The sequence below is a fragment of the Tursiops truncatus genome, chromosome 13 (assembly GCF_011762595.2).
Source record: "Tursiops truncatus isolate mTurTru1 chromosome 13, mTurTru1.mat.Y, whole genome shotgun sequence".
Taxonomy (NCBI): domain Eukaryota; kingdom Metazoa; phylum Chordata; class Mammalia; order Artiodactyla; family Delphinidae; genus Tursiops; species Tursiops truncatus.
This window is the reverse complement of record NC_047046.1, coordinates 78437143-78449870: the sequence shown is the minus strand read 5'-3', so window position 1 is coordinate 78449870 and position 12728 is coordinate 78437143. Positions and strand designations below refer to the sequence as shown.

At 31.8% G+C, this 12728-nt stretch overlaps 1 protein-coding gene across 5 annotated transcripts in view; it reads left to right on the top strand.

Moving 5' to 3' along the window:
- Positions 1–12728, top strand: part of CDH19 (cadherin 19) — an 85565-nt gene that overhangs the window by 51502 nt on the left and 21335 nt on the right. For all 5 annotated transcript variants that reach the window (XM_073790802.1, XM_073790800.1, XM_073790801.1 and 2 more), the window contains exons 9-10: positions 272–393; positions 3155–3276. In XM_073790802.1, the coding sequence (XP_073646903.1) occupies positions 272–393; positions 3155–3276 (244 nt within the window). The remainder of the gene's footprint in view (positions 1–271; positions 394–3154; positions 3277–12728) is intronic.

The following is a 12728-nucleotide window of genomic DNA, read 5'->3' as shown; positions in this document are numbered from 1 at the left end:
GGGAATAAGAATGAGTGACATGTGTCTAGATCTCACACGTGTCAATTGAAATCTAGAACTGTTTTAGGTTTTTGGTGTTTTTTGTTTCTGTCTCCATTGAGTTGAATCTTAAATGTAGAATGTACCTTTCTGAAAATTGTTCAGCATTGCATTAGCTGTGTAGAGTGTGGACCTGATAATATTTTATTGCTTAAAAAGAGTGTTATACACTCTTTAAAGAGTATTATATGGGGAAAATAATTAAATTAAGGAATTATTTTTGTGTGTGCAGGTATTCTATTACCAGAAGCAAAGTGTTCAGTATTGATGACAATGGTACAGTCTTCACAACTAACCCTCTTGATCGAGAGATTAGTGCTTGGTATAACCTAAGTGTTACAGCCACAGAAAAATGTAAGTACTCATTTGGGAACCATATATTGGTTCCCCATATTTTTTAAACCAGTCAGTAATCTCTAAACATAGAGACAAAAGCTAAAGTGTTGCTGAAATTAGAATTAAATGGTATTTTATATGTCAATTCATACATGTGTATTTAATTTATTATTTTAAATTCAAAATGTCTGCAGATTCTTACTACATCTTATTTATATACTTACCACTAAATATCTTCACTTTTTATTATGGCAATAAATAATGTTTAATGCAAGAAATAAATCATGGAAAATTCAGAAAAACACAAGAAATAAACAAAAAATCCCTTGAAATTCTAAGAACTTTTAATTATATAATTATATGTTCTTACCATATTTTTCATGAATGCATTTTTAAGTCAATTTTTAAAAATTGAATATAAATTTTGTAAGTTTTTTCTAACTGGACATATAAAATATTGCCCAGTAAAATGTGTTCAAATTAAACTCATTGTGTCAGCAGTGCTGATAGTCACATCTTTAATAATCAGTAGTGACCAGTTTTTTTTCACAGAGAAGCAGATGATTCCATTTTCAGGTTGCAAAACATAGATAAAATCATCCCAGTTTAACACTTAGATTGTGTCTTCAGAATTCTCAATCAGAATTAGATCAACCATATTCATTCAGGCTCAAAAGAATAGATAGAACACAATGGAAAGGATTATCAAAATCTTCCCTATTACTTAGTCAATGGTTTTAATATAGTACAGTAAAGGACTCAATTTGTGAGTTTTCAATGTTTTAGATTGCATCCTTTCAAAACTGATTTTGCATGTTTACTTTCTTGGCTTGTTCTTTGAAAGTCTTTGAACATATATCTTACTACTCACCTTATTGAGCAGTAGGCTGATGAGACGGTGGAGTACAAAGCATCTCTTGCATACTTTTTGTCATACATTGAATAGCTCTTTGGAAACTGCAGAAGGACTGGGTCTGGGTTTTGAATTTTCTGTTTAACTAAACGATAAATGATGGGGAGCAAATGTTGCAGGGGAGTAAATGCCTGCTGCACAGAAGAAACGCCAAGGCTTTTGGTGTCAGAAAACACAAAGATGTTTGTCTAAAAGCAAGAAACTTTTATTCATTGCATATTTCTGAGAACAAATTATTTATATCATTACTTACAAGACTGCTGAGAAAGGAATTCAAATCAGTTCAAAGGAGGACTGGACATCTTTGAAAAATGTGTTTCTATGTAAAGTAGCCTTCAACTATTGAAAGAGCATGTTTTAATGAATTTATGTAAATAATTAGCCACTGTAATCTTATTTTATATATAAGGGGAATTTTTTGTAAGACTATATCATTAACTTCTGTTAAATTAGAAGTACTACAATTTAAGTTATTAAAAAGCAGAGTCTTTAAAATGTGTTATTTGTATTGTTAGACATAAATATTGTGTCCTCTTCTCTAAGAGGAAGGAAGGAAAGACTTTTCCCTAATTTTCAACAGGTAGAGTTAAGCCTCTTTTTTTTTTAAGTTTGTATTTGCCCTTATGAATTACAATTGCAAATATAATGCTTTGTGATTTTAAAGGAAAGAGCATGTAAGATTATAAATAAAAACACTGAGACCAACAAAAGAAACTCCCTCTCCCCACTCTTCAATGTATGTACCTTCCCATGGCTTTTTAAAATAAAAAAGAAAGACTTAAAATAATGATATACAAATATACAATACCTTATGCTGCAAATTGTTTTTTAGCACTTCACAAAACATCATGTATATCACTTCTAGTTAGTAGATAAATAAACTAATAGTATTTAGTGTTTATTGCTTATTTATATAAGTGATCTTCTAAATGTTTCATATGTATTAATTCATTTAATCTTTATAACAGCTCTATAAGCTTGTTACTAGTATCATTTCCATTTTACAGAAAACCAACTGAGACAAACAGTGGTAAGCATTTTTCTCAAATTGAGAACCAAGATTAAAATACATTTTTAAAGTTCATGATATTACTACATGTGTTACATTGATGCATTCATTTTTAATAAGCATACACAATTTCATAGTTTGGTGGTAATTTATTTCCCCAATCCCTTTTGGGTTACTTCCAGTTGTTTGGTTGGGATGCAAACAATTCTGGAATAAATAAATTGGATTACATAAGCTTATGTATTGGTGCCTTGGACTGTAGCATAGGTTTCCCAAACTAATGACTGGGTCAAAGATATGTGTAGTTTAACTTTTACTATCCATTGCCAGATTAGGTTCTAGAAAGAGCTAACATCCCACTATTTTTAATCCTTCCACCATCACTGGCTCTGTGTTTCATATTTAACACAAGGACTAAATCATCATTCTCCTCATTTCTGGTGAGCAAGCGCCTTTGTGAAAGTTATGATAGAGCAACACATCTCAACTGCAGGCACTTTTGCCTCCTAGTACATTTGACCATGTCTGAAGACAATTTAGATCATCACAACTAGAGTGGAGGGTGCTCATGTACCTGACTATCTCCTTTACTTTTACTACTTTTCCTCAACAGCTCCTACAGTCCATGGCAGATACAAGGCACTGGATTAACACTGGTTGAGCTGAATGTGTTGAGAACATTTTTTCTAGGCTGTATTGTTGATAAATAGATGAATTATATACCTATCCTGTCCTCAGCTTTTATTCAAGTAAAATAAAAATGTACCACGTAGCCTCTAATGCAATTTTCATGACCATTTTTCCCCTAAAGACAGCAATAGCATTCTTTATTTTCATTCCGTTTATTCAATTTGCAGACAGTATAGAACAGAGTTCTGCAGTCCCTGTGTATGTGCAAGTTCTCGATATCAATGATCATGCTCCTGAGTTCTCCGAATACTATGAGACTTACGTTTGTGAAAATGCAGTCTCTGGTCAGGTAAGAATCCATAATAAATTGCCGGCGTCAAAACATTGCCTTGTATTATATAGAATAACTTTTGCTATGTATTCCTCCCACTTTGAAATGATAAAAATAAGCGTTATTTAGCTATATTAATTTCATGCTTTAATGCTGTAAATTCTGTATAATTTAAATTTCTTTCTTTTAAAAAAATATGTAAACTTCACATTTTCTACTTCCAAATTCCTCAAATGTTTGAAAAATCTGCTAACAGTCAGGATTCAAGAGTAAATCCTTTGTACTTTGTCAGTTCAATAAAGCAAAATTATTTTTTGTGATTCCATAGAATAAATAATTTTACTTAACTTTTATTTTTCCATTCATCATGAAGATAAAGATAAAATGATATATAAAATATATCAGACATCAACACAAATGAAACTCAATTTCAAATGAATTACTAAGTATGTAAAGACTTACGAAAGCATACTCATTTTGAAATAAATTATCATTACTTCACAATTTTTTTCACACATTTTCTCATGTGGAGCTTCCCTTTTTTCATTTGTAAAATGTAGAGTTTAAATTAGATTCTTCTTTGAGTGTCTCAGTTCCAGTACACAATAACTTTACATTTTTTTAGGTATCCTATTAAATGTCATAAAACATTTTAAAAACTTATAAACTAGTTTTCAAAATACTGAATAAGTATATATACTATAAAATTAATTATTCTAAGTAGGCTTGAATTTATCAATAAAGCTAGCTGAAGACAATTTGGATTTTACATGGGTCTTAAAATGTCTTGTGAAATTTATTCAGCTAAGTCTATGCTAGAATACATTTTATTCTGGAAAGAATTTTCAAATCTTGCCTATAAGTATTTCCTAAATATTTTTAAAAATAATAAAAAATGATTATAAATATACAAATGAATTTAAACTTAAAATAACTATTTTAAATGGATTTGTACCCAGGGTTTTTGATAAAGTGAAAGGTTAACATAAAACTTTCAGAGACTCTCCACAATGCAGCACACTGTCCTCTAGATCCAAAAGCAAACTGATTTAGAAACCTGTGAACATACAACATAGGATAGAAAGATTCAAAAACAGAATGCAAGTGAACTGGGACCCATCGCTTCTATAGACACTGGGCTTAGACATCTCTTTAAACTTGGTGTTACAAATAGATCTATGCTTAAAAATTTGATATATCTAAGTTTCTCAAGCATTTCAAACATACCTGGTTACCTGGACACATCAACAAATAGGCAACTTTTAAAAAAAATCATGTAAATAATTCATGTAAATCTAATAAATGATACTTTAAATGTAGTAACTCAGTTTCCTTAAAAGTCACATAATTTGGGGAATAGTCAATTTATCTTACAATTTTCTAACCTATACATATTTACATATGTCAGGTAAATTATATTTTTACAATTATTATAAGTAGTACTATATTTTATAGTTATATATGTCAAATTTAAAGTATAAAACTAGTGTGGTTTGTTGTTTTACATACTTTACGTAAATATGAATATATTCAGAGTACCCCATTGATGGGAGAATGTAGACTCAAACTTAAAAAAAAATAGGCTTAATTTACTTCATACGCTATACATTTCTTTCTGTAAATGTCCTTGGTGGTAAGTCCACTTACCCAACAAAATTGCATGTTCAGTAGTCTTGACCAGGCTGAGTTGGGCAGAAGATTTGGGAATGCAACATGATTTACACAGTGAAAGACTTAGACCAGAGCTCTAGCTCATGGTGATAAATGCTTCTAGAATAATGCTACCTATGTCCAATGACTACACTGGAACTTTTATCCTAACTCCTCAATTGTCATTTATAATAACAATCATAATTTAAAATGTTTATAATAACCTTTTGCAACTTTTGCATCATGTGGCAAGATGGAGATATACATTCCTAGTAGGAGCTAGCTCCCTTCACTATTGCATTAGAATCCATTCATGTATTTACTGACTCAGTGGACCTTTCATTCTTTTCACAGACCCTGACTCTTAGGCAAGAACTCAGAAGTCAGTACATTTATAATATAGCAGAATAATCACCTTTTTTGAGAAATGAGTGTTTGTTTTTTCTACTCATTGCTCACTGACAGTGAAAGCATGATCATAAGAATCTTTGGACATTAGGTACAGAGGAAATAATGGCAGAAGGCAGAGAGATGAAATTTCCTACAGCACAGTTTTCTGACTTCAGTGTTAAAAAAAAACTTCAGTGGTTTTTCCAAAACTAGCACATAAAAGTGCAAAACTCCCTGGCCTCATATTTATCACTGTCTTTGATTTGGTCACAATTTTATCTACCTTGATTTAAAAAAAAAATCTTGTTCATACTCTGAACTGCTTGTTTTTTAAAACATAGATAACACTTTCTAATTTGTAGTTTTGTTCATATCAACTCTCCTTTCTGAAATATCTTCATCTAATTCTGTTTAAATTTTAACTATATTGCAGACTGAACTCAAATTTACCATAAGTAATCTAACCAATTTTAAACACATAAATAATGTTGACAATGTCCCACACATGATTCTAGCAAACACTATAGCGTTAACCCATTTAATTCTCAAGAAATATATGAGGAAAATATATTACATGGCTCATTTTCCAGGTGAAGAAACTGAGGCCCAGAGAAGTTACTTCCTAAGAAAAAACAGAGAGATATTTTATCCCAAGTGCTGGCATCAGAATCCATGCATTTCACTGTCATGTTTTTGCTCCCTATCTATACCTAGTTTGAATAGATCTTATACATTTGCCAAACAAGTTGTCTCTAGTTTTGCATGTTTTCTATATTATAAGATATTTGTGATAAATGAGCGAGTTTATTTTGATATTCTTGATAATAATAATTAGCTGAATATACGAACAGAGCATGAAGACTATGTTTCTTGAAACAATGATAGGGTATTTTTCTCTACAATTCTCTGTAGATATACATTTGAATTTATTAGCCTATATGTGATATTTAAAACTTTTAGTGTTTTTAATTAAAATTTACTCAAAGTAATACTTTGAGAAGTTTTAAAAAATCTTTTACAGCTCATATTTTTGCTGGAGAATGGCTATCTTCTTTGTTCCATGATTGCAGAGCATTTAATCTTTAGATTTATAAAAAGCAAATAGCATAATCAATCTACTTAAAAAGAAATATTCTATTGCATCCTTTTCCTTCCAGTTACATTTGGATACATTCTGTCTTCACCAATTTTCAGGATAAATCAAATAGATTTTGCTGCAAAAATTTTATAATAGATGAAAAAACACTGTCACATTTAATTTTAGCAAAACAGAACAGCCCAGATTCTCATTAAAAAATATTCTGTAAGGAAGTCCTTCCTATTGAATGACTAAAAGGATGATTACTATATTTTCTCTTTATCCTTAGAATCATATTGTTCACTCATTGATTCTTGATTTTGAAAATATTCATGTGTTCTATCTTCATCTGAGGACTCACAGTCTAAAGCTTTGCTTACATGATCAGTTTCACCATCTTCTTGAGTCTATAGTGCTGGCTTCTGCTTTTGGTATTCATCTTCTAATTCACCTAAGAACTGTGAAATATCTTCCTCTGGCAATTTTATTTTCTTTGTCATTATGAATGTAAAATTTTAAATTTGAATTTTCTACAGTTTTTAATGAAGAACAATATCAGACTAAAAAGTTAGTGTATCATTGCTTTTATATCTTTCTTGAAAGATGATGCAATACTTTGAGCAATACATTTACAAAGAAGAGAATGGTGCAATGGGAAAATTTATTTTATTGTTGCATCAACCTTCTAGACCATTCATCATACAAGTTTTATATAAGTTTTAAAAAGCACATTGGGAAAACTTTATGAGTAATGGTGAAATTTGTAGGATGATGAAATAGGCATAAAAAGAATCATATCACTAAGTTCTTATAATGTATCCTAGATCTATAAAAGTATCCAGTGTGACCATTCAGTAATTGAAGATAGGGTTAATTTATTTATTTAAAGATAAATTGATATTTCTTCATTATTTGGACACTTCTAAGAATTAAAAAAATGAAATACCAATGTTTAGAAATAAGTAAAACTGCTCAAAAAGTAACACAAATACTAATTTTTGGTTCAGTGAACTCTAAAACTATACTGAGAGTTAAACTCTGCTATGGAAGAAAAATGTCCATTGGTTGCAGTGGCATAGAGTTCTCTTGTGACTTGCTAAGAGTTTACATGTAAACCAACATTGAAAATCTATGAAATTCTATATTTTTATAATTTTAGAGATGTGTATGTTATGCTTCAAAAATTTATGTAACTTTTTCAGCATCATATAGCTTATAAGTGGTTAAGCAGGAATTATCCTTTGTATCAATCTCCAAGAATGATGCTCATTTTAACTATGCCCTTCTAATCATAAAGACTAGCTATCCTTAGATTACTTGCTCAATCCAAAGAGAAATAGGAAAAACGTTTTTCTCTTTCTGTACTCATAAGTAATTACATTTACAAGTTTAAGGACAAAAATTAAAATAAGGTCAATACAGCTGATCCTCACCTCCTTCCCGGAATGTGTACTGCTCAAATTCAGAATAAGTCACATTGATCAGCCCTATATTACAATCAGTTTCCTTTAAGGAGGAAGGCCAGAAATCATCAAATAGTTCTTAGAGGGCTCATAGATGTCACTGTCAAACCTAGGAGTTTTTCCCAGGTCTATATGTACCTGAAAGAATGGTACATAGCATGGGTACCTATAATGTTCTTCCACTCAAATTCAAATGGACTCCAAAAATTCCCACTGGCACTGCTACATACACTATGATTTATGAATTGAAATCAGTTCAATGGACGGACAATTTGAGTTCTGCCAATATGTGCAACATTACCATACGTACTTTCTTCCTAGCACATGGCAATGACCTTACTTTAATAACATGGAAAAAGAAAAAATACTATGGGCATTAGGGCTATCATGGCTCCTGGATTGTCACGGTTTCCCCCATGTTTTCTTAGATGTTACATGTGGAATCAGACTAACTTACACTCATATTTCTGGTCTGAAATTTACTGGGTAGGCTTCCTTCAAGTACAACTAAAACAAAGCACCAAATATTAATACATACCTCCCAGGGTACCAATACAAACTTTCAAAAGTGCTGTTAATTTCTTACTCATTCCTAAAAGTTTGATAGTAATGTGTGAACGTTAAAACTTAATGGATTAAGCTCTCAGAAAATATTTGCTTTAAAAGATAGTAAAGCATATCTTGTGTAACTGAATGGTTTTTATGTAGAAACCATAATTAGTTTAAGTTTTATATCTATATAAATAAGTTTCATAAAAACATTACAAAGGGTAGTAAAAGTTACTTGTTTATCATAATCTTGACAACAAAACCAAATGGTGCTGATAAGTGAAATATTGTTAAGAGCATTCTGTTTAAAATTTTTCAGAGGGAATTTTTTTTATTAAAAATAAAGAATAAATAATCAATAAAATAAGGAAGTGGCTGCACCATCAAAACATAAAATGAGAACTGTACATGTCACATAGTGTAAATTCTGGCTTAAGCCGAGAGAAGATGAAGAAACAGCATATACTTCCCCAGATGGCAAACATTGGGTTGTGAAAGCAGAGAGGAAAGAATCTCACCTTTTGATTGCAGTTGAGAAAGGGAATGTAATGAGAAAGAGGAACCTTTTGCAATACACCTCTCAGCCTGAGGTTCCCCAAAGTTAATTGCTAAGAATAAAATATAGAGAATATGTAATCTAGAAAATATTGGAGTAAGAAACATAAAACTTCTTAATAGTAAAATCTGAGGGGAGACTTTGTGCCAAGGACAATAGACTTGGTGTGAATTTGTTTATACTAAGAATCCCAAAGTGAAGTTCACTCTTTTTTCTCCCACACACTCTCCTTCCCCACACCACACACACAAAGAAAAGTCCTCTTTGATGTTCAAAAAACCCAGAGCCATGCTAGTTTAAAAAATAAATACATGTGTGTTTGCATGGGTACACATACATACACTCAAGTAAAAACAAAAGAAAAGAATGTAAGCAATCTATATCACAGATTTATAAATGGGCAATGTTAAGAAAAATTTATCTTGAGAATTTGTATCCGTTTCTGTGTACTTTAGACACGACCTATTAGTCTTTGATTGCTTTCATCGTTTTTGGTACAGCAATATGTTCTAGGCTCTGCCACTTACCAATTTATTGCTTCCTAGCTGCACATTCATCCTTCACTACCTGCTTAAAAAGAACTGGCACTGTGAAACTATGATAATGGATTGGCCCATTAGAGCATCTTTTATTGTGAGTGCAAGGTTGAGTCTTGTCAATAAAGGGCACTGAATGCACATTGCAGGAGGAAAAGGGCTCCTCTTCCTGGTTCTATGTGTGTAGCATTTTTGCTTTTCCCTTTCTCATGCTGAACGGTTGACCAGCTAACTGGATGTGTGGAAATACATGTATTGCTTTGCCTAGCCACAAGTATGGTTCCCAAAGTCCCAAATGTACATTCCCTTGGCAACCGTAGGACTCCAGCCCAGGCCAGAGGAGGTCTTACAGCCCTGCCAGTGTCGTCACTGTGTGCTCCAGGCCTTGCACCTGCAGTGGTCTCCCAATTCCCTCTACATTTCCAACCACCAGCCCACTTGTACCCTGGAGGATTATCCATGTTTGCCTGGAGAATGTGGACTGGTTCTAGCCCAGTAAATTCCTTTGCCCTGCGTGCAAGATGCCGCAACCACACCTCCTCCAAGGACATCTGAAGCTTGTCTCCCTTCCACATTTTTCTGTCCTTAGGTGATCTCACTGAACCCCAGAGTACCCTTTGGAGTTCTCATTACATCTTTATAGTTACTCCCCTATTATAGCTTAATAATTCTTTATAGTAAACTTCCTTCATTTAAATTACTGTCTCTCTCAATTGGAAATAGACTGATACATAGGATCATTTTATATTTCCTGTTCAAGATCTCAAATCAGTTATTTTTCCAAGATTCTGTGATATTTTTAGTGGAGAATTATAGAAAATGTAGATGCAATATCTAAATAAAATTGGGATATCTGTCCATGTAAACCAAGGAAAACCCTGCTCTCTCTTTCTCTTACCCTACTATCTTAGCTCTCTTCTTCTCTCTCTCTCATATTTCTAATAGTATTGAAGACCACTGTAAGGAAAACTCCATCTCATTTTGTTATTTCTTTGCAAGTTTCTTTATTTTCTTCAGTTATGTACAATTAATATATTTTAGAGAAAGATACGTATGATAATTTTCAGAGGTCCTCTTTAATTAGAACACTTATAAATATTTAGAGGTAAATAATTTTTTCTCAAATTGCAAAAGATAATCCCACTTATATTTCAGCACTAGTTAGGATAGTTCTGCCATAAATGTGTGTACAATATATATGTATACAGCTATGGCAAATAACGTGGGCTTTTTGACCAAAATACTTCATCTAAATGTCTAATAGAGACTTGAATCCTAGGACTAGTACAAGACTCTCTATTCTTAAATGTAATAGAATTAATATGAAAAATATTATAAGGTGATGATACCCAAAAGATAAAAAATCAATTTTACATAACACACACTCTCAGAAACTTAAAAGACAAAGGATGAAGAAGCAAATTCTATTTAAAAAATAAAATGATTGAAAACAGTGTCAAATTTAGTAAATGTTTTCCATTACAAGTAAATATATTCACAAATCCTATACATTTTTGGTATATCAATAAATTTTAATTAAAAATAAAGGCAAAAGATAGAGGGAAAATAATTATTTGCAAAAACTGAAAAAAAAAGTGCTTCTGTTATTAACATATAAGAGGGCATGCTGATTGATAAGAAATCTTCTTATTAAAAGCTGGTTCCTTGATACTGCTGTAGTAACTGTCTTTTGGAAATACTATGAATAAATTTGTCAATAAATAAATATCCAGGTACTTTGTATCCAAAACAGATGACATGTCAATGATTTGTCAATGTGAATGTTTTCTCTAGAATATAGTGGTCCTATTGAAGTTTATCCAAATCATTTTCTATAATATGTATTACTATAAATTAATCTATTTTTCATTTTTATCAAAACCACATTTTACTGTATAGTCTTTTATAATAGAATCTACTACTAATATTCATAGGAAGTGAACATTTTTAATAAATTGATTTATAGAAAACATATTTGTAAATTACTTATGACTATAGAAATACCAAGTGAGTATATAAAAATGAGTATAAAATATAATTTAAGCATATAGATAATTTTACTTAATTTAGGAAAAACAAACAAAATGAAAGATGTTTTGGAATACCAATTACCTAATAAATCACCTTAAAACCAATAAAAGAAAAGCATTCTTTCTAATTAGCTCTTAGATTATTAGAACAACCAGACTAATGAGTCTTGAAGTAGCACAATTTGAAACAATTAGATTCCAGAACAATCAGTGTCATCCTGTAAAAGCAACATTTTCCCTTATCTTTATTTTGACATCAAGATTATCAAATTTTTAAAACTTGGGTTCAAAAACAATTAGGGAAAAATGCTTTGAATTGTGAAACTTGTTTTTTAAAGCTTATAATGTGACTATGTGTATAAGAATTCATGAGATTTTCCATGAGCTTTGCTGGTTCGTTTTTTGTAGTGCAGATCTATGAATAGGTAGGAAGGGCAAAAGTATCGCATTTTAAAATTATTAAAAATTTTCCAAACAAATTTCAACCAATATATCTATTTCTTAAAACCATGTTCTATTATATATACAATATTTTCTTGATTATCTCAAATCGGGATTTGATTGTTTTACAAACATTGGTAATTTGTTAATGAATTTATTTTGAGATACTGAAGATTGCTTAACTGTGCTAGAACGTCAGAAAACGAAACAACAAGCCATTTTCTTTCCAGCTAATTATCATTCTTGGCATCAAAGTGACCACAGAGTCAAAAAAAGAAGTATTTATTAACTCAGGCTTCTCTAGGTTTTTTTTCTTTTTTTTGAGTGGCATTGTCTACTACATTTTTTTTTTTTTTTTTTCGGTACACGGGCCTCCCACCGCTGCGGCCTCTCCTGTTGCGGAGCACAGGCTCCGGACACGCAGGCCCAGAGGCCATGGCCCACGGGCCCAGCCGCTCCGCGGCATGTGGGATCCTCCCGGACTGGGGCACGAACCAACGTTCCCCGCACCGGCCGGCGGACTCCCAACCACTGCACCACCAGGGAAGCCCTCTACTACACTTTTAATTTAGTCTTAAGCAATACATGTACACAGCTTTCCAATGATAACTGTGTGTATTTGTGTAAGTTTGATGGATTTGCTTCTCTTAGCATTTGAGAAAAAATGAAAAGGATAGCAAAATAATTTTTCTTCCCTTTATTCTCTACCTGTTGTCCTTTGTTTTTTATTTGTTGTGTCTTGTTTTGTTTCATGTTTTTGAGAGACAAAGTGGTCCT